This window comes from Paramisgurnus dabryanus, chromosome 24, assembly GCF_030506205.2.
Source record: "Paramisgurnus dabryanus chromosome 24, PD_genome_1.1, whole genome shotgun sequence".
Lineage (NCBI taxonomy): Eukaryota > Metazoa > Chordata > Actinopteri > Cypriniformes > Cobitidae > Paramisgurnus > Paramisgurnus dabryanus.
Window position 1 is genome coordinate 14,573,963 of NC_133360.1, and position 24,073 is coordinate 14,598,035.

A 24,073-nucleotide genomic window follows, 5' to 3' on the forward strand; every position below is an offset into this window, starting at 1 on the left:
GTCACGTCATGATTGACAGAAGTGATATGTGCATTCTGCGAGGGCGGGGCCTTGAATTTGCGGCTTTACTTTCCTGCTCACTACTGTGCAGGACTGGTGCCGAAATCGCTACTGCGCAGACTCAAGACCCAAGATGTCAGCGCCGTATCGGGACACTGGCGGGTTCACTTTTCACCAATGAAAGAGAGCGAATGGGCATCGTCCATCTTTTATTTCCGGTCTATGTGTTTAACACAGGGGTCTCCAACATGGTGCCTGAAAAGAGTCTGTGAAGTGCCCGCCGAAACACATTTTATTAATAGTCTCAAATTTTTATATTAGCTTGCCTTCTTTTACCTATGTTAACATTTTAAACAAAGGAACGAAAGAACAAACAAACAAACCAAAGAACGAGCGAAAGAACGAACAAAAGAACAAACTAAAGAACAAACGAACGAACGAAAGAACGTACGAAAGAACGAACAAACAAAAGAACGAGCCCGCCGAAACACATTTGATTAATAGTCTCAAATTGTAATATTTATTCATTACATATTTTTTATATTAGCTTGGCTTCTTTTACCTACTGTATGTTAAAATTTTAAACAAAGGAACGAAAGAACAAACAAACAAACCAAAGAACGAGCGAAAGAACGAACAAAAGAACAAACTAAAGAACAAACAAACGAATGAACGAAAGAACGTACGAAAGAACGTACGAAAGAACGAACAAACAAAAGAACGAGCCCGCCGAAACACATTTGATTAATAGTCTCAAATTGTAATATTTATTCATTACATATTTTTTATATTAGCTTGGCTTCTTTTACCTACTGTATGTTAACATTTTAAACAAAGGAACGAAAGAACAAACAAACAAACCAAAGAACGAGCGAAAGAACGAACAAAAGAACAAACTAAAGAACAAACGAACGAACGAAAGAAAAAATGAACGAAAGAACGAACGAAATAACGAACAAACAAAAGAATGAGCCCGCCGAAACACATTTGATTAATAGTCTCAAATTTTAATATTTATTCATTACATATTTTTTATATTAGCTTGGCTTCTTTTACCTATGTTAACATTTTAAACAAAGGAACGAAAGAACAAACAAACAAACCAAAGAACGAGCGAAAAAACGAACAAAAGAACAAACTAAAGAACAAACTAAAGAACAAACAAAAGAACAAACGATTGATCGAAAGAACGTACGAAAGAACATACGAAAGAACGTACGAAAGAACGAACAAACAAAAGAACGAGCCCGCCGAAACACATTTGATTAATAGTCTCAAATTGTAATATTTATTCATTACATATTTTTTATATTAGCTTGGCTTCTTTTACCTACTGTATGTTAACATTTTAAACAAAGGAACGAAAGAACAAACAAACAAACAAAAAGAACGAGCGAAAGAACGAACAAAAGAACAAACTAAAGAACAAACAAAAGAACAAACGAATGAACGAACGAACGAAAGAACGAACGAACAAACGAACGAACAAACAAAAGAAAGAGCCCGCCGAAACACATTTGATTAATAATCTCAATTGTAATATTTATTTATTACAGATATTTTATATTAGCTTTGCTTCTTTTATCTATGTTAACATTTTAAACAAGGATAAAACATATCAACAAGTAAAAAAAAAGTAAAAGTAAAACCAAAAACTTTTGAGTAGACTATATCAAAAAGTAGCCCTCCAGATTGTTTTATCCATTGTGGTAGCCCTTGCACACAAAAATGTTGGAGACCCCTTGTTTAACAGCTGTGATCATGAATTATAGCATCCGACCCGTCACAAAACCTCACAGGTGACCAAATTGGTAGGCGAAAATAATCCATTTTTAATTAGACAGAACCTTTGCGTCAATATTTCTCATTATTTTTTCTACGAGCTCGCAGCAATGCATTATGGGATTTGGTACTATGCAAAAGTTTACCTTAAAATCTGAAGCAGCACTAGATTTGAAAATAAATCAGAACCAGAGCAGCTCATTTTGTTTAAAGTAGAATTAAGTTAACAAACTGCTCCAACTAAAATATATTTATAGTAGTCGTGCCTGTTACGCTTTATTAACTTGATCTGATTTAATCAGTCACCCTTATTCTGAGAAAAACATGCAGCTTTATCACCCACCGTTCACACTGAATGTGACACCTCCTACATTTTCATCCCTGTCAAAAGCTAAATATGGAGCGTTGTTAGCTTTCAGAAGTTAGCAATCAACCCACATTGTGTTTGTGCTTTACCAGGTAGGAAATGAAAGTTTGTTGTAAAGATACTGGGTTTTTTTTCCCGGCAGGAGGAGCGAAATGAAAATTGGCCAGTTCGCGGGTTTGCCAGAGACGGATGTGATAACAAGCATGGGATCTGAGCGTAAAACAGACACCTTAAATTACACCGGATCTGCAGCGGCAAAGTCGGCTCAGAGGAAACAGGTGAATTTGCAATTCCAGCAGGGGTGTGTGGAGCCCTGCGGACAGCATGAGAGCACACACGGAAACGTGGCAAGCCCGTCTCATTTTCTCGGCACGGCAGGCCTTCCTGCATCTACACATCTGTGAGTGTGAAAGAGCGTGCCTACAAACAGTCTGTTTTCTCACAGGTGTAGCTGGCAAAATATGCACAGGCTGCCATCTTTTGAGTTAGATTAGACCGAATGTCAAGGGAGGGGTTGTGTTGTTGTGTCGACATGAGCACCAGCTTTCTTTGTCTTAATATAGATCGATGTTTTGTTAGCAGGACATACTGTACATATGGCATACTGTAGGTTTGCACAAAATCTGACGTAATAGTTGTCAATCAATTACGCTGAAAGCAGACAATTTTAGTTGTGTACCACGTATGACAGCAAGTGCAGGAGATGCTGTATTTCGGTCACTAGTTAACGCAGCGTAGTGTCTCTCTCGGTTTAATTTCGCTCTTGTCTCCTGACGCCTTGCGGGGATACCATGAATATATTCACATATTTGTCCATCTAGATCTTTTAATATATTTAATATTTTCACTGTAACCTTGTTTGCAACCTAAATCGATAAATTAAAAGCGATTCTAAAAACGGCTAGCTGCGGAAATTCAATTTGCAGTTATGAATCATCTTTTTCACCAGCCGCTTGGAAAATGAGGTGCAAGCTTTATATAAATATATTAAAAAGAGTGCTCGAATAAATGTGATGTACTTGGTCTATTCTTGTCACCACTTTACATCAATGTACTGAGTGACCACAATTCAATTACTTGGAAATGCAGAGGGTGGTTGTCAAACGGGCCACCAATCCAAAATCAAGAAAGATAAACCTAATTGTTTTTGAACGAAGCTTATTCATTTTTTTTTTCACATATTCTCAATATGACAAAAGTTCATATCACATTTAGATGATTCTCCCTTATCTGACACACATTTTAGATCTTGAATCAGGTGTTTTGATATATAAAATATATACTTTTAGGTGACCTTGGTGAACACAGGGTTCCCACACCTTAGTTAACTTCAAATTCAAGGACCTTTCAAGGACTTTCCAGGTCCAAAGCCCTCAAATTCAAGGACTAAATGTGGGGATACATTTTAATGGGGAGCAAGGTAACATCGTGTTACCTTTTAGGAAACATTGTTACAGTTCCCTTTCGAGGGAACTCGCGCTGCGTCACTGCAGTGACACTTTGGGGACGCCTCCAGGGGTAAGTGCGTCTGAATGTGTATATCAAATTTGACCAATGGTGAGGCTTAACCAAAAAGACAGGATGACGCGAGAGCCAGGAAGTATATCGCTATCTGAAATACCGGCAAAGACGGCGTTACAGGGAAGCAGGAAGTATGACAAGGGAGACGCAGCGTCTCGTTCCCTTCTCAGGGAACAACAGTTACATACGTAACCCGAGACGTTTTCATGTGTCAAACACAAGCATTTTGGTATGAATCAACATTCGCATAGAGAAGGCATAAGCATTTAAAGCAAACAGTTTAGCATGTGTGCTTAAAAAGTCTAGATTTTTTATGATACTATCCTACACTATACAGGCAATAATATGGATTTTTTTCCCAGAAAACTTCTTGCATAAAATAGATTCAAGCACTTTCAATCACCTGTATCTATGTATGAATATTTAAAAAACTTCCCAGGGCCTTGAATTATTTTCCCCAGATTCACAAACTTTCAAGGATATTAAGGACCCATGGAAACCCTGTGAACAGGATTGCACCACTGTAAAGAAAAATAATCCACTGCAAAATGTCCCTGCTCTGAAAGCACACACAAACATAATCAGCATTACCCTACGCACAAACACGCACGACTCACCGCCGTAAGACCTAGATGATCATGACAAGTTGCCATGTATAGATGCTGATGTTATCGCCACATCTCGCACATTTGCAGAGCTGATGTTCCTGAGAGGTCACTGATGGGGATGCGTGCAATCGAGGCGGACAGCTGTCAGAACGCCTTCTGCGCCCTCGCCTAGCTTTCTCCTCACGCTCCTCCTCTGCCTAAGGGTGTCCATCAACAAACTCGGCCACTTCTATAATAGCACTGGTATGCGCCCCCGTGTTATAGGGATTCTTTGCAGAATGTTTTGCCAAATCCCAGCTGGAATAACATTGAGAATATCAACTGCAGGTCGATTGATTGATTTTTCACGCCGGCTAGATTTCGATTAGCTATATTTACTTGCATTGGCGATGTCCAGCTAGCTCGGCAAAAGGCCCTATGATATTTTCAAATAGTAATAACAAGATTTGATAAGAAGTGGGTCTGGTATTGTTTTAAGTGTATTATTGTGATTTCTACACATTAAAAAATTGTAATAAAGGGTAAGAAGGACTGTTAATTAACCAATTTCAATTTAGAACTATTGTTAAATTATAAATGAGAAAAAAATAATAATAATAACAACAACAACGACAAATAAAAAAATATATAAAATAATCAATAAATTATAAATAAATTATAAAAACAATAAATACAAAATAAATATAATAATAATAATAATAATAATAATAATAATAATAATAATAATAATAATAAATTAACTAATTAATTAATAATAAATTATAAAAACAAAAAATATAAAATAAAAGAATAAAAAACTAAAATGGTTACTTTCCAGGTCCAATACCCTCAAATTCAAGGACTTAATGTGGGGACACATTTCAAGTGGGAGCAAGGTTACATCATGTTATCTTTTAGGAAACATTGTTACAGTTCCCTTTCGAGGGAACTCGCGCTGCGTCACTGCGGTGACACTTTGGGGACGCTTCCAGTGGTAAGTGCTTCTCAATGTGTATATCAAATTTAAACAATGGTGAGGCTTAACCAAAAAGACAGGGTGACGCGGGAGCCAGGAAGTATATCACTATCTGAAATATCAGCAAAGATGGCGTTACAGGGAAGCAGGAAGTATGGCAAGGGAGACACAGCGCCTCGTTCCCTTCCCAGGGAACAACAGCCACATATATGTTTTTATAATTTATTTATAATTTATTGATTATTTTATATATTTTATTTATTTATTCATATTATTATTCATATTATTATTATTATTTTATTTTGTATTTATTGTTTTTATAATTTATTTATAATTTATTTATTATTTTAAATATATTTATAAATACAAAATAAATATAATAATAATAATAATAATAATAATAATAAATTAATTAATCAATAAATTATAAAAACAAAAAATATAAAATAAAATAATAAAAAACTAAAATGGTTACTTTGTTTACTTAAAAGGCCCTATGTACCGTGGCCTGGAAAGGCAAAAATAAATTACAATGGTAAATTACTTATTTACAATATTAAAAACAAATTTACAAGTTTTTTTAACAAATTTACAAGTTTTTTTTTAACAAATTTACAAGTTTTTTTAACACATTTACAATGAGTGAATAAATGTACAAGTTTTCTAAACAAATTTACAATGATTGAACAAATTTACAAGTTTTTTAAACAAATTTACATGTTTTTTAACATATTTACAATGAGTGAACAAATGTACATGTTTTTTAACAAATTTACAATGAGTGAACAAATTTACACGTTTTTTTTAAAAATTTACAAGTGTTCAAACAAATTTACAATGAGCGAACAAAATTACAAGTTTTAAAACAAATTTAAGTTTATTACGGAAAGGGTAGGTACAATACGCTGACGTCACGCATCTGAGCCTCCGGTGGGAGGAAACCCGGAAGCATCGCCGTGAATCACATGAGAGTTGTGAATGCGATGTTGTGTATTAGGCTGTACATAATATTAACGGAAAGAGAGTGATAATATATAACCTTTCATCGCTTCCGAAGTGACTAAAAGGGATATTGGACCTTATTTTCAGGTAAGTGAAATAGTTTTAGTTAGCTAACGTTAGCTGTCCAAGTTGCACACGTTTTGGATGGCAGTTATCAAAATAATTCACTGACTTTCTCATTAGATTACAGACAACACGAGAGGGTGCTTCAAACTTTTTAATCAGGACTGCATTGTTTGTTCGCTCCCGGGGTTACATAGACTGAAACGAGGAAGTGTGACGAGTTTGTTTACATGGTGCTGTAAACTTCAACCCAGGAGGACACTTCAAAGGAATCAAGGGTGCGTTAACTTGTTCGATGATATAATCTGAATAATCTTTTAAAGATTAGGATTTTATGTAGTGACTAATGAGACGATTTGTTAAAATTACCTATATTTATACTATAAATTATATTTTCATTTAATCATTTAAACCTCTCTGAGTGTGACAGTATTGTAATGTTTTATCATATTACAAAAACTCTAATGTTGCCTAAGCAAACTGTCATTTATGTCAGATAGATAGATAGATAGATAGATAGATAGATAGATAGATAGATAGATAGATAGATAGATAGATAGATAGATAGACTGCCAAGACTGAAATTATGATTATGTTAATTTCCAGTGTCTGTGATATTGAAACACTAAAGGAAGAAGAGGAGGACCACCATTCGTTTCCTGAGCAGAAAAAAAAATAAGCATGTAATTCATTGATGAAAATTAGAACAAATAAATCTCATGACTTCATTGATCTTTCTTTTTTTACATGTAATTTTCTCCTCTTTCTCAATACACAGATCTAACAGTGGTTCTGGGGCATTGCAAGACTATGGTTACCTGGAAACATCTCCTATTATGGAAGATTATCGCAACATTTGTGTCTTGGATCATTTTTTCTTGTTTCTCTGCCACAGATTTAGCTGTAAGGTTTAAAGGTCCCGTTTATCCTGATCCCATTTTTTAAACTTTAGTTGGTGTGTAATGTTGCTGTTAGAGCATAAATAATATCTGTAAAATTATAAAGCTCAAAATTCTATACCAAGCGATATATTTTCTTTAATAGAATTTCCCTTTCAAAGCCTATAGCAAACGGCCAGTTTGGACTACAGCCCTCTACTTCTCGATTGAATGACATCCAAAGAAGAGTTTTTTACTAACCTCTGCCCACTGGAATATGTCAGTCGCCAGCTAAACTCAAGTGGCTCTACTAAGCTGCTGTTGAATCACAGCACACTAAACAAACTACATAATCAGAACTCGATAGGTATTTCTGAAGGAGGGACTTTATAGAACAAGGAAGACATCAGCTCGTTTTTAGTAAAGTAAAAACAGCGCTAGAGAGTATGTGAAAAATATTGTCTTTTTTTACACACAAAACATGAACACACGCTATATTGCACACCATAAACACAATCATAGTTTGTGTTAAATACTCTCATTCTCACGGCACCCATTCACTGCAGAGGATCCCATTGTAAGCAATGTAATGCTTAATTTCTCCAAATCTGTTCCAGTGAAAAAACAAACCATCTATATCTTGGGTGAAAAATTACTTTAATCCCAAAAACAAACGTTTTTCATTAAAATGTTTTTACTTTGCTTTATTGTTACAATTTGTACAGTAGATAGAAAATATACATTGGAACAAATGTATATACAGTGGTGTGAAAAGGTGTTAGCCCCCATCCAGATTTCCCATGTTATTATTGCATATTTGTCACACTTTAATGTTTCAGATCATCAAACAAATTCAAATATTAGTCAAAAAATAAAACCCAAGTGAACACAACATGCAATCAAAACTACATGGCCCTGTGTAAAAAAGTGTGTTAGTACCCACTGGCTTTTAATGTAAATATGTTTGGTTCTAAAAATGTACATATATATTTTTTCATACTTGAGACAATATACATTGAAGTTCATTTATAAATAAAACTATATTTTGAACAATGAGTGAAATTAAGTTTCTTTAATGTAGAAATGAGTTGTTCTAAAACTGTACAGTTATTTACTTAACACGTATCTAATGTGTGCATTGCATGTCTGTTAGAAGTGTGTGTGCTATTCCTGGGTTTATAAGCATGTGTTAAGCAGCCAGTAGTTAAAAAACGAGTCCAACTTAATTTTTACTGACTTCCATTTCTCTAAATATACTATTTGGAGGGTTTAGCCTCCGCCCACATCTCCATCAAAGTAAATGCGTTCCAGGTGGATTCGGAAGTCAGTTCTGGTTTTGACAAAAAAAATCACACCATGTTATCCCTGTGATTCCTCTGATAGTGTCCTCCTGGGTTGGAGTTTACAGCACCATGTAAACAAACTCGTCACGCTTCCCCGTTTCAGTCTATGTAACCCCGGGAGCGAACGAACAATGCAGTCCAAAAAGTTTGAAGCACCCTCTCGTGTTGTCTGTAATCTAATGAGAAAGTCAGTGAATTATTTTGATAACTGCCATCCAAAACGTGTGCAACTTGGAAAGCTAGCGTTAGCTAACTAAAACTATTTCACTTACCTGAAAATAAGGTCCAATATCCCTTTTAGTCACTTCGGAAGCGATGAAAGGTTATATTTTATCACTCTCTTTCCGTTAATATTATGTACAGCCTAATACACAACATCGCATTCACAACTCTCATGTGATTCACGGCGATACTTCCGGGTTTCCTCCCACCGGAGGCTCAGATGCGTGACGTCAGCGTATTGTACCTACCCTTTCCGTAATAAACGTAAATTTGTTTTAAAACTTGTAATTTTGTTCGCTCATTGTAAATTTGTTTGAACACTTGTAAATTTTTAAAAAAAACGTGTAAATTTGTTCACTCATTGTAAATTTGTTAAAAAACATGTACATTTGTTCACTCATTGTAAATATGTTAAAAAACATGTAAATTTGTTTAAAAAACTTGTAAATTTTTTTAATCATTGTAAATTTGTTTAGAAAACTTGTACATTTATTCACTCATTGTAAATGTGTTAAAAAACTTGTAAATTTGTTAAAAAAAACTTGTAAATTTGTTAAAAAAATTATAAATTTGTTTAAAAAGTTGTACATTTGTTTTTAATCTTGTAAATAAGTAATTTACCATTGTAATTTATTTTTGCACCCCGAGGCCACCGTACCTATGTCTAGCTCACCAAGACAAACTCAAATGAAAATCAATATGGAATGTAGGCTATAGTGATAGACAGACTTATGCTCAATAATACTGAAATAAAAATAACGAAACCATTTAATTGATCCAAACCACCAATTTAATTCTCATAGACCTTTAACAATATAGAATTCTATGGCATCAAAGCAGACAGCAACATAACAGAGACGTCCAAGTCTAACAAGCTTGAATGTAAGCACACGGCAGGTTCGCATTTTGTTTAGGTTCTGGAAACAGTGACCGTCATTCGGGAGTTAAGGACAAAACGCAAGCATAAATAACTTATAGGTCCCTCTCTGGGGGAATCCTAGTTTACATGAATTACTCTGTAGCCTCTGGCAATCTGTATATCAAGCAGGATTTAGCTAGCAAACAGACAACTGGCATATCTACTTACCATCAGCAGAGGTTGTTGGGGAGAGATTTAAGGGTGGATAATGTGGCCCAGTCTCACTGCAAGCAAGATAACTTCAACAGAAGTACACAGAGAAAGGAGAGCAAAACACATCCATATATAAACATTCGCCTCTAGTTGCCAAACTCTTCAACAACACCTACTACCTTATTCACAGCTGTCTCAGGGGACGACAACACCGGCAAGCGAAGGTGATGCAAAGACGTTGCACATGTACCGAGTGCGTTTTTTCTCACCCGGCAGTGAAAATAGGTGGTTGGGATGTATTCTCAACAGAGCTGGATGACACATGTCAGACTCAGTAACCCCTTTATTCTTTCGCAAATGCTCTCATGAGGGTAAAATGGGGTGTGTCGATGGGTGTTTAACACAGTTGGCCTGAATTCAATGTGGAGCTAAATTGAACACTGCATCCTGCCTCTCGTCAGCCTCTCATTTAAAAATTAATGTAAATATTTTCAGTCAGGAGCTTTTTACAAGTCATATAAAGTTAAAGGGATAGTTCACCCAAAAATGAAAAATCTGTCATCATTTACTCGCCCTTGAGTTGTTCCAAACCTGTAAAAATGAGTGAACCAAAATGAGCGGGTGCCTGCGTTCACCCGCGGTTACGAGTCATCCCAAAAATATTTTATTCAGGGTCACGGTCGGTCGGGTCGTTTGAAATAAAGACGCCAATTAACTATTTTAAACAATTACTACAATTTGTGGTCCGAGTTGCGGGCATGTTAGTTGAAAAAGTCGGTTGGGTGCGGGTTGTTTATACATTGACCCGCGCATCACTGGTAAAAATGAATTTGTTCTGCTGACCACAAAGGAGGATTTTTGGAGCACCATTGACTTCCATAGTAAGAAAAAGAAAACTAAGTCAATGGTGCTCCAAAACGGTTACAAACATTGCTTAAAATATCTTGGTTTTTGTTCATCAGAACAAATAAATGTATACAGGTTTGTAACAACATGAGAGTAAGTAAATGATGGCAGATTTTTTATTTTTGGGTGAACTATCCCTTTAAGTCAAGCTGACAGAGACTAAACAGAAAGTACAGTCAAGCTACCGTTGTTGCTAGCTTCTCTACAGGTTTCCAACAGCTAGCCAACATTCAAATTATACCTAGACATTCAACACTATTTAAATAAAGTCACTTCACTAAGACAAATCTGACCCTTATGGAGCACCATTGTCTTCCATAGTAAGAAAAAGAAAACTATGCAAGTCAATGGTGCTCAAAAATTGTAACAAACATTTCTCAAAATATCTTCCTTTGTGTTTATCAGAACAAATAAATGTATACAGGTTTGTAACAACATGAGAGTAAGTAAATGATTGCAGATTTTTCATTTTTTGGGAGAACTATACCTTTAATAAGTCAAGTTGATAGAAACTGAACCGAAACTACAGTCAAACTACCGTTATTGCTATAGCTTCACCACAGGCTTCCAACAGCTAGCCAACATTCAAATTATACCTAGACATTTAACACTATTTAAATAAAGTCACTTCACTAAGACAAATCTGACCTTCATGGAGGACCATTGACTTCCATGGTAAGAAAAAGAAAACTATGCAAGTCAATGGTGCCCCAAAATTGTTACCAACTTTTTGCAAAATATCTTCCTTTGTGGTCATCAGAACAAAGAAATTTATACAGGTTTGTAACAACATGAGAGTTAGTAAATGATGGTAGATTTTTTTATAGCAGATTTTTTATTTTTATTTTTGGGTTAACTATCCCTTTAAGTCAAGTTGACAGAAATTGAACAGAAACAACTGTACCGTTGTCGCTAGCTTTACTACACACTTACAGCATTTAACATTCAAATACTACTTAGACATTTAACACTATTTAAATAAAGTCACTTCACTGAGACAAATCTAACCTTAATGGGGCACCATTAAATTATATAGCAGGAAAAAAAACTATGCAGTCAATGGTGCTCCAAAATATCCTGCTTTGTGTTCATCAGAACAAAGAAATGTATACAGGTTTGTAACAACATAAGAGTGAGTAAATTATGGCAGATTTTTCTTTTTTGGGTGAACTATCCCTTTAAAAATTCAAGTTGACACAAATGTGGCTAGCTTCACTACATGCTTCCAGCAACTAACATTCAAATACTACCTAGACAATCAACACTATTTTAATAAAACCAAATTACTAAAAAAAACAATTTATAAGACCTTGTGTGATTACTACCACAGTTCGCTTGGCAGTAAAACGGCATGTACATTATAATGAGGCATAATTTTAAAGTAGCGCATTATTGGAAAAGCTACTTTTAAAGACATAATTTACTATCACACTAAACATAGTTATGTCAGTAGGGAGGACACTTTTGATTTGTTACTCCCAACACTAAATTGTTAGCACAATCACAAACTAACACCAATCTAAAGATATTCAAATGTTAAATGTCAAATGATTTGGGTAAAAGAAAGAAAAACAGAGACACATTTCATAGCATTCTCACTATGCCACAGCTCATTATTTCAATTGTAAAAAAAAACATGGTATAAAAACAAGAGGATTTTTGCAACTTTGCCAAAGCCAAATTTGCATCTTTACTGCAAAACACTATGCATTTGATTTCCCTGCAGTCTGCATCATTTAAATGTTGGTCTGGGTGCAAGGAAATGATGTTTTGCTGTCAGCCATTTGTGGCATAATCTAGCTCAAGTCACTTTTTTGCACATAAAAACATCTTACATAATGTAAAGAACATTTTGTGAAAATATATCCGTGATATCTTTAATATTGACTGATTAAGGCAAAGAATTAAATCAAACTTTGATGCTCCTAATCTCCTAATTAGATTATGAGACTTCAGCCTGGATTTCACAGACAGGGTCACTGTTTTAATATGGCCGTGTAAGGCCACGGGGTGTACATTCAGGCTTTTTTGCTACTTGAAACGACCTCGCTATCGACTGCCGCTTTCGACTACACAACCCTCAACGGAAACACTCTCCCCTGCACCCCGCTATGTTTATTTTTGTGCGTTCCGAACACTTTTGTGCAACTGGGCAACAATGACTCACCGGCTTTTTGCGTAAATGGAGCAGTTTGGAAAAAATTGAGAGAACAAATGAATTGACATTTGCTATCGCTGCATCCCCGAGCCCTGCACTGAAAGCATCGGATCAATGCTCGCGAACACCCCCGGGGAGAAGTACCATGGAACGGCTCAAAGCCTGATCTTAAAAGGCTGGGTTATCGACTGATTTCTGCTCCAAAGGCTTCTAAAACATACAGCTTTAGGTTTGACTGGCGCGGTGGCCTCCTCGAGAGTCGAGGCGAAAGGCTAGCAGCGGACTTACCCCCGGCAGCGTCTTCTGTTCGTGGAGGGCGTTCTGGGCTTTGATGGCCGACTCGCGGGCGCAGTAGGTGAGGAATGCGCAGCCTGCGTGACAAAGAGGAAAGGAGAGTTTTAATGACTTGGACAGACAGTGGTTTTCAATTCGGTCTGCGGGTGGCCAATGTCATTTAAAGCAACCGAACAGTTTTCTGTAACAACTTCTGGCTAGATGATCAGGACAAAAACTGTGCAAGACATTTAGCAGATGCTTTTACCCAAAGAGCTTACTAAGGAGTACACAGTAATACAAGAAGCAATTCATTTGAGGGAGAGCACAATAAAAGCAGCTCTACTATAGCAAATGTCCACAAGGACCAGAGTAGTACAACTCTCTATTGTTATTGTTGTTTTTCCTTAAAGGGACAGCTCAACTTAAAGGAATAATGCACTTTTATAAAGAAATCCTGATTATTTACTCACCTCCATGTCATCCAAGATGTTTATGTCTTTCTTTGTTTAGTCATGAAGAAATTAATTTTTTAAGGAAAACATTCCAGGATTTTTCTAGCAGTGTTTCCCACAGGATTTTGAGAGCCTTGTGGCGGTGATTACGTCATATAATTAGCATATATGTGACGTCATCACGTGTTTGCGTTTGATCGAGTGTTGGCAGCTGAAATATGTTTCACTTCTACTCTTTGATCTGTCACATTATATTGCATTTTAACACAACTGAATGCTGTTTATACATATTATCAGTTCTGTTTTCAGACATAAAATGAGTAGACTATAAAATAGTTACTAAACACGACCCAGTAACACCTCGGGCCCTATCTTGCACCTGCGCAATTGACTTTGTCAGTGACGCATGTATCATTCATATTTTGCACCGGCGCACAGCGGGTTTTTCCCTGCACAGACGCACGTCGACAAACTAGGGAATTAACTTGCGCTCCTTGGGTGGTTCAGCGCAAAAAAGGAGGCATTCCGGTGCAAACCATCCCTGATGCTATTTTGCAGTTTTAAAAAACAATTGCGCCACTGACCAGAAAAAAATTGCCTAAAGTCAGTGGCGCGTTGTTCATTATGCTATTTTAAGGGCGCATGCTTGACCATAATGTATAGCGTGCACAACGCGCACTAATTTGCTTATCTAATCTACACAGATGCAACAGTTATTTTTGCAAATCATAAATTGTTACAATAAAAAATATTAAAACATGAGATAAGGGAAATCTTATCTGTTTAACCGACGCTGATTTGGGCAGTTTCTCCCATCCCCATACAAAACAACTTCTCTGTCTTTGACTGCTCTTACAAGAACGTCGGTCTCCTCGGCTGTAAACTGCTCCTGGCGTGCGCCTGGTAAATCCGTCATAATAATAGCAACCCGCCATGGAACTTGCGCACTTGCGTTTAAAGGGAATGTTGGATGACGTTCTGATTGGTTTATTTGACGTTACGCCCAAAAGACACCTATGAATAATGAATCTACTTCAGACCAACCCCTTATTGATTTGCGCCTGGCGCAAGAGTTATTTCTCCCGCCGGGAAAATAGCAACAGCGCCCAAGATCCGCCCACAAAGTCACTTGCGCTTTGCGCTTCGCACTTGCATTTCAGATCGTTAAAATTGGGCCCCTCGTGTTTAATCCAACTGCTGCTAAAATCCTGATTTATAAACGCAACATCGTCTGACAAAATCACCATACATTTACATTGAAGCCTTACTGCTGTTGCTCTTCTCATCAATGTTTTGTTATGAGCCCTTTTTTATTTGAAATGTGAGTTTTATTGTCGTGTATAGCGCAGAAAGAGAATACACAGTAACGTTAACTGTAAGTTACTACAAAACACGTGCGCAGGCATACCGCATCACAGAGAGGGAGAGAACAGGTGTGTGTGGGAAACACTAATGTTAACCTTTCGTCAAATCATGATAAAATCTTGATCAGCCGTCTTCGCTATCAGTAAAATCTGTGACTGTTGACATTTACGTGAAAAAGAAAGTACTTTTTACGGTTATGTGAGGAGGCGCACGCTGCACGCAACATTAGAGAAAGGGAGGGGGCGCGCTGGTTGCTTGAAACAATGAATTAAGACATTTTTAAACAGTAAAATATAAATGTAAATGGGAATCATGAAAAATCTATTCGTGGCGGCCAGTGTTGATTCCCGTGGCGGTGCGCCACGAGTAAAATTAATGTACGGGAAACACTGTAATAGGCTTTATTGGACCTCAACAGTTTACAGTTTAAATGCAGTTTAAAATTGCAGTTTCAACGCAGCTCTAAACGATCCCAACTGAGGCATAAGGGTCTTATCTACGGAAATAAGAAAAAAACAACCACCACAACTTCTCGTCTTGCACTAGCCGTGTGACGCGCCAGTGTGACCTTACGTATTACGTAATCATGTCGAAAGTTCACGCATGACTTATGCAAACTACCACTCCAGTGTTTACAAGTGTGGAGAAAGATGACCATACCAACAGCATTGTATGTGGAATGACAATAATTAATGTCTTTGTGTCAGTTTATTGTTTAGAATGGTCCTCAATTGTGCGTTTCACATATGTAACGTGTGATCTTTCTACGTGATTACGTAATACGTAAGGACGTGCTGTCGCATCACAAGCTAGTGCAAGATGAGAAGTTGTGGTTCAAAAGTACATATTTTTTTCTTTTTCTTGGCGAAAATAACGATTTCGCTAGATAAGACACTTATGCCTCAGTTTGGATCGTTTAGAGCCCTTTGAAGCTGCGTTGAAACTTCAATTTTAAACTGCATTTAAACTGTAAACTGTTAATGTCTAATAAATTCTATCCGGTTGTTAAGTGATGACGTAAGGAATGCTGTTTCCGGGTCCAAACCTCCACTTATTTCACTAGAGGATATTATTTAAACAGCTGATTATGAACACTATTTATTCATATCACACATTTAAGTGAAAATTTTATAAACTCAGTGTACGCAGGAGTCTCCAAGCTCACGTTATTTGCTTGTTAAGTCATGATGTAAGGAATGCAGTTTCCAGCTCCAAGCCACCACATTTAAACAGCCATTTATGAGCACTACTTGTTCATAGCACACATTTAAGTAAAAATTTTATAAACTCAAAGACACCAATATATTAATAATTCATAAAAAATCCACGTCCATAAATCCATGTCTGGTCATCTCGGATTTTAATATAGAGATAAAAATTAGGATCGGATGTTTTTGGTAGTTTTCATTATGATACGAGTGAATTATAGGCAAGATTTTTCTATGACATCTGTGAGCGGATGGACCTGGAAGCGGCGCATGACGTCAGACTTAACAACCGAATTAAATTGAGAAAAATCCTGGATTGTTTTCCTCAAAAACATTTTTCTTGACTGAACAAAGAAAGACATAAACATCTGGTATGAAATGGGGGTGAGTCTTCCTTTAAAGTGAAAATGCTTACCCTCATGTCTTTCAAACCTATATCAGTATATTTCTTCTGTATTACTTCGTATTTTTTCAGTTTATAGGAAAATACCAGGCTGTTATTTTCATACAATGGGAGTACATTTTGACCACGGCTGTATTTTTCAAGGCTATAGGTTTTCATTGAAAAGTAACACACATTTCAATCTGTTCCTCACACAAAGCTGCCATATAACTACATAGGACCTGGAACAAATCAATCATTTGTACTACATCTATGAAGGTTTTATAGAGGTTTTTGGACCTTGACAGCCCATGGTCCCCATCCGCTTTCATTGTATATAACAGCACATTTTAAACAATGAGTAAACAGGACTCTGGTATTCCACAGAAAAAAAAAAAAAAAGAAAATCAGTAGATAATAAATATTTTCATTATATGGTGAATTCAAGTGCTTACAGGGGAGACGTTGCTCCGGCTATTTTCTAAAGCTTGCAATGGATTTCACCATTTGGGTAAAGCTATCTTTCACCACCAATGGACAGTAAGAATGTTCGAAAAGTGATGACCAGGTTTGCTACTCTTCACTGAATTCGGGTTTCACATTCACCCACAATACTGTACCCAAAAACCATCACCACTCGCCAGCTCTGAAAAAACAAGCCAGCACAAAGCACTCCGCATCTCTTACAATGACAGGGCCAGAGGTGCCTTAAGGTGTCCCCGTGGACAAGGTAAATACAGACAGTTTATGTTCTAACATGGGGAAGTCTGTCCGGTCCACTTTATACTGGATGAGCTTGTGTGCGATTCCCTGTTTGTGCACATGTCTGTGTGTATGTGTGAGCTAATCTGGCCATTCCTATCCGGAGCACCCACATTCTAGCCAGCCGAAATAAGCCGTGGATACCAAACATGACACACTGGCAGAGAGGATGCAGAAAAAAATAAGCTTGTCGGGCGTCCAGATAAAACTGAATATAAATGCATCCACATATACACCCATTCATATGACTACTAGCTACATTATAAAACACCCACATTTGCAAACATGTATCAATTCCACTCGCCAATACATTGATCTGTGCCAAACATCTGACCTTGCAGTTACCCAGACACCAAATTAGATGCATTCAGAACGCATTCGCAAAGGATTGCAAAGGATAAATCAGATGATAATAATATTAGCGAAAGAATTGTGAGAAAGTGAGAAAGGAACAATAAAATAGATAGAGAGAAATAAACAATTTAAAATGTCTCTACGCTATAGAAGGCATATTGTAATATGCGAGTGAAGCTCATGGGCAACACAAACCTTATAATTGGAATCCAAACACGTATTACTGGCACGCTGTTGCATACCAGGCTGGAAATTTTGGGCTGCATGATGAAATTATTTGAAACTCGACATTAAAAGATCACGCAGGGAAACTGCTGACACATCACCCAGAGGACAGACTGTGAAAATGATCTACCGCATTGTTTGATTACAATCTCTATTGTTTGATCAAACACGATTTAATAATTAACAAAGGTAGCTGCACAGTTAGAAAGGTATGGGTTGTAGTTTGAAATTGAAGATAATTTCTTTCTTTTTTCTTTAGGTAGTTCATTCGTCTCTGATAAAACGATTTAATGCGAGTATAAAAACGAAGTCTAAAGGTCTGAGAACATATAGAAAATATAATAATGTCTCATTTAAAGTGCGCCCATTTCATTATTTCCACATACCATAAATTTTTGTAGCTCCAGATATCCCTGCCTTCTTCAAACGGACTGATTTTGTACAAAGCTCATTGATTTAAAAAGCGCTGTGTCCCTGATTGGCAAGCTAATCTGTACGTTGTGATTGGCTTGAATACCTTTTTACGTCAGCAGGAAATGTGGCGCTCCTTACCATGTTTGAAAGATATGCTCACAATGCAATGCTAACATAAGTTAACTTACAGGTCCGAAGCGGGAGAAATGATGATAATGTCGGTCTTTACTACATCACCAATCCCAGAAAGTAAACTGTTGCCTACAATCTGTGTGTTTGTTGTAGTCCAAGAAAAGAGATTTACTTTGGAGGCGATACTCGCGTCATCGTTTACTCTGAGGTTTGTACCTTTTGCATATCGTTAACATGTACTAATACACACTTACACACCAAAGGAAATGTAAAAACGTGAATCGGACAATAGGTGCTCTTTAAAGTAGGTTGAATTGACTTGCATAATTAAGTTGTTAAAACTTCATGCTGCATTTTTTACAGTGTATGTCACTAATTAAATGCAAGCTAATTTGGTACAATGACTATAACTCGATGACTAAATGTACAGAAGGTAAATTTCCTTCCTTCCAATAAAACACACAAGATGCTTTTTGGAAAATTCTCAACTCTAAGAAAACATGTATCGTCAGATTTTGCGCAAATAATAAAAAAAGTTACAATTCAAAACTCTAAATGTAGCTGAGGATTATTATTCTCTCTTCCAGTTAAAAAAATGACATTTAACCCCTGTGCTAATAAGCAATCATATCGACGGAGACCCATGAGTCCTGCGGGTCTAAGAATTGGCATAAAGCTGTTTCAGCGGTTCACGTCGAGGTACTGTAGAGAGTCGGCGCAGTACTGTAATTAAGCAAACTGAATTGAATGTGCCAACCCCCCTTCACTCCTGACAGTCCCTATTTGCAGTTTTTTTAAATAGTAGTGCTAAGCCTTCGCACCATTGCTCCTGCCCCCCCCCCAGCGCCCCCTTCTAATTGTGTGCAAGCCATGAACTGTAAGGTGCCTGTTAAGTGCGAAGGCCCTGCCGCTAAATCTGCTCCCGTGCCCTAATTCTCCTCGTTCTCGCCTGAGCACTTTGCAAGCTTTCCTGTCATTTACACCTTGAACTTTTCCCCCCACACGTTTAAGTTTAGCTTTAAGAACAAAGGACTTTTAACTGTTGTGCGGTTAGCTAGAACACAAAAGCTCATGAATTTATATAGCATACACCAGAACCACAGAAGAATTTTGAGGTTGCTTGTCTAAAGCCATGTTCACACTAGAAACCATTTTGAGTGCACTGTCAAAAAAATGGTGTCTGTCAATGGGGTGGTACCCTTTCGAAAATGTACATCCTTGCACCTAACGAGTTCATATTAGTACCTCAGATGTATATATTGGTATGAAAGAGGGCAAATTAGTAACTCAAAGGAACATATTAGTACCAAATGTATACATATCTGTACCTAAATGTGGACCCTTTTAAGTGACAGCTAGAGACCATTTTTTGACCATTTTTACCCGACAATGTTGTGTTGTACAATATATCAAAGTCACAGAAATACCGCAATAGTTTGCAGTAACACATTAATTTTAATACTTGAAAAAGTTGTAATATAGTCAAAAAAAAAATTAGTGCGTGTGTGTTTTGACGTGTGGAAGATCATCAGAAAGAATGTGAAATCCATGTTTGTTATATAATATAAGTTCAAACAAATTGTACAAACTTAAAGCATTATTATCGTATAATTTATCGCATAATTAAGCAAGTTAACGCATACAGCATTTTCGTCAATACCGTGTAGCCCTATTCATACTTATCATAAGTCATTTTTCAGTCGTTCTACAATTTTTTTATGATTGTTGCAGGCAAAAATCTTTGATCTTGCGGCACGCTTTCTTAAAAAATGTGATGGAATATGCTGGAAATTTATGCAATTTTATGTGATGAAATTGCGGGAACTTGCAGAAATTGCGGGAACTTGCAGAAATTGCGGGAACTCGCAAAAACTGCGGGAACTCGCAAAAATTGAGGTCCCGTGATTAGGTCACTTCCTAACGCTCCCATGGCAACAGTGGACATGGCTGTGCTTGTGTGAAGTAAATGCAACATTTTTCAACTTTCTGCTAAGATATGACTTTTTGCTACGAAAATGCAGGGATTATGAAATCATGCAAGCCACAGATAATTTGCGTGCGGAAATCTGACATTTATGTGGTGAAAGTGTGGCATATTTGAAAAAATGCAGCCCCCGCAAAAATATCCGGACTTTGGCTGATTATACATTGAATCATGCGATCACAAAATCGCACATGATAAACAACCAGCGGCTTGACAAACTAGAGATAAGTGTTGATAATGGCATGTTTTTCATCCTATAAGTTGAATTATAGCCTGGCTCCGCCCTCCTACGTGCTTCCGCTTAATTTTCATTTCGCTTCAGCAGTACGTCTGGGATAGCTCTGTAGAGTTTCGTTTTCTCCTGCAAAAATCTGCAGGACCAATCAGCGAACAGATGGGGGTGGCTAAGAACGATGACGTTGAGGTCGTGCGTCAGTTTGAGTTGTAGTTCAGTAATGGCAGCGGAGAAAGACGTGAGAAAAGCTATTCGGTCCGTTGTTGCAAAACTGCCGAATATACCCAAGTTAAAGCCGGAGCAAGAACCAGGTTTGCTAACTTTTGTTTGTCTGATTATTCTGACTTGTTGTTTCCGGACGGTTTCGGTGCATGATATACGTCACGACCACACGTTAGCGATTGGCTTTGGCAGATCCTGAGTGACTCAGATCCAATAGTTTTAAACTTCAACAATGGACCCTCCTTAACGGAAGTAACTCTTTGCAATGGAGCGTGGCCAGACTCTCTGTACAAATGAAATGAATGTACGAGAGTCTGGTTGGACCAGGCTAGTTGAATTATGCACTGCTATTCGAATTACAGGTATGTTCATTTTGATGGTGAAATTTTTTTTCCTTGTCAAACTTTCTCATTATCTCGTGTGATAAGACTTTCCATCCAATCAACCACCAGTGGCAGGACGGCCTACTAGGGACCAACAGCAAAGTGACCTTGCGACTTCCAGTGATAAAATCGCTGTCAGTGTAAACACATAGGGCTTAAAGTGTTGAATGTTTAACAAAGAAAAGTGGGTTGAATTTCTCTAAAGCTCTCTCTCAGTTACTGTCCAGACAACAGCATTGTCCCTGCCCTCACCTAATGACTTTCTAATGAGCCTTGTAATGTATGCGGTGCGCTAGCATAACCTGTAAACCTTAATTAAGGCCACCACCTCTAAATGTCCCAAACCTCGGGATGTACTGGAGCAAAGTTATATGGATGTAGTTCCTTACATGAATCACAAAATATTGTGTAATTTAAGCTCATAAGGATGAATGGTCACGGTAGTTTAATTATTGGGTTCCTTTCACAATGATTTAATTACTTTTAAAGTTACTTTTGTGGCGACGCAGCTAGAAAAGATATTAGACTATGTACGTGACTTTGTTGCTTGTGTGTGCGTGTCGTGTACTGTGTGATACTAAACTAAATAACTAAACAAAATCAATTTTCACTGACACTACAGTTACGGCTTAAACAATGAAAAATTCTTAATTGCTGTAGTAAGCATGGATTTCAGAGATATCATTCTACGCATACCAAAAAAGCAATCCCTAATCCATATGCAAAAACTTGTTTGTCATCACACAGCACAAGTTATACAGATCAGTTGTTACGTTTTGAATTTAAAGTACGGAGACGTGACATTGTTACAGATGTCTTGCAGCACGCTGGGAAGTCCTTACTCAGACACCACCAGACTTATGTTGCACGCAGTCCAGTACAGTGGAACAAAGACTCCCAGCTTTCTCAGTGGGCTACATCTGTCTCTCTTTCTCCCCGTCTTTAGAGGGGCTGGCAGGCGAGTTGTGATGCCAGCACTGGCAGCTTAACCTATTTTCGGAAATACCACAGATTTCTATTAATAGTTGTGCTGAGAAGCAGGCCTCTCCGCACATCCCGACGGGTCCCACAAACTCACTAATAACGTCCTCTCCCCGATCACCTTTCAGCTACGCTAGTGTCACAGCATGACTTGTCGATGCTAAAATAAAAACAGCAACCTTACTCCTTACAAAGGGTATTATCTTTAATAACCCCTGTGCTACGCTCTGTGGTCTGGTACAGGGTTTCGGTGTACAAGAATAATGCAGACCCGTGATAGAGAATAGGTTTGATGTCACAGAATACTTGTTTTGTTACATGTGATGTCTTATAGCTCATTGAATAGTGGCTCCCCTTGTGATGTCAGAAGGGGATAATACTGCACCTTATCTGCACTATCCAACCACGGCACTGCCATTTAGTGTAGAGATAAGCTCATTTGCATTTTAAAGGACACACCCCAAACCGCACATTTTTGCTCACACCTACAAAGTGTCAATTTTAACATGCTATAATAAATTATCTGTGTGATATTTTGAGTTAAAACTTCACATATGTACTCTGGGGACACCAAAGATTTATTTAAAGATTTAAGTCTTGTGAAATGTCTCCTTTAATGCTCTACCATTTGAGCTACAGGAACATTTATCAAAGGGGGACCACCAAGAGCCCTGTCCCAATTTAAACACATACGTTTTCTGTTGCCAGCCTCTTTGTGGTACACAATGTTCTAAGCATCATTATTTCATAATCGGATTGCAACTAAATCTACAATAACAAAACTACTACATACTGTACAAGACCTCATCGTTATTTATACTGTAAAAACCAAACAGATTTTAAATACAAGAATCTAAAGTAAAATATTTGTATCACCACTAGCTAGAATGTTCCTACCAGTACCTATAAATACCAATGAGATCACGTTGTTTATATGCAGTTTCATCTCACTTTTAACATGATGTGATACTGTCTAACATCTGCCCCTCCATACCTCCCCCTTTATATTAAATCCTATTGTTTTCCCCTTTCTCTCGTCTGCTGGGTTGGATCTGCCTCTCCTATCCTGTCAGAAGGGCTCATCACTTCTACCGATGCCTCGGGATTAAAGGCACCATTTGTTTTCAGAGGTTCTGACAAACACTCAATCTCTCTCAGTGTGTTCATTTATTGTGCTTAGCCCTCTGCTTTGCTGTCATTTTTTCCCTGCCCACTCCAGCTCTGTGTGTGTGTGCGCGCGCGTGGCATTTGTCACAGCTCTCTGACTGACATAATGGGCATGCCCTCCATCCCAAGATCAAAGGAAACCGGGGAAAAGGCTTTTCGGCACAAATTCCAATGAGGCATTTACATATTTCCGAGCCGTTCTCATCAAGCGCAACGGAAAACTTCTTTTGCTGCTTATTAGTCAACCATGCCGAACGTTCATTTATTCTCCCTTTCACCAATGAACGTCTTGAAAAACCATAATACTTCAACAGCCTAATTTCTAAATTGTCTATTCTTGTGCATCATATACAGTATATTAATTTAATTCTTTCATGGTTCGCCTTTACGGTTCATTCTGTATTGCTTTACAGCATAAAACTAACAAATCTCCTCCTATGAATCCGTAAAATTTTAGAGAGCAGAACATTAATGTAAAGTAAAAAATAAACTTTACGTTATAGTGAACTGATCTTTAAAAAAAAAAAATTTAACTACACTGTTAGAAATTCCTTGCAAAATTCCATTTACAATTCATTTCAATTTTCTTGACCAAGGAGATGCTATAAATTAAAAAAATTAAAGGAAAACACGACAGTTTTTCAATATTTTACT

The 24,073-nt window shown here is 37.3% G+C and overlaps 1 protein-coding gene and 1 long non-coding RNA gene across 4 annotated transcripts in view; one reads left to right on the plus strand and one right to left on the minus strand.

Moving 5' to 3' along the window:
* celf5a (cugbp, Elav-like family member 5a) overlaps positions 1-24,073 on the minus strand; it is a 268,110-nt gene that overhangs the window by 237,898 nt on the left and 6,139 nt on the right. For both annotated transcript variants that reach the window (XM_065246530.2, XM_065246529.2), the window contains exon 2: positions 13,166-13,248. In XM_065246530.2, coding sequence (XP_065102602.1) covers positions 13,166-13,248 — 83 coding nt within the window. The remainder of the gene's footprint in view (positions 1-13,165; positions 13,249-24,073) is intronic.
* On the plus strand, positions 6,184-8,068 carry LOC135728554 (uncharacterized). Of its 2 annotated transcripts, XR_010525617.1 has the most exons (4): positions 6,184-6,322; positions 6,419-6,576; positions 6,905-6,981; positions 7,077-8,068. It is a non-coding gene; the product is annotated as an uncharacterized lncRNA (long non-coding RNA). The 2 variants fall into 2 exon arrangements; XR_010525618.1 differs by lacking the exon at positions 6,905-6,981.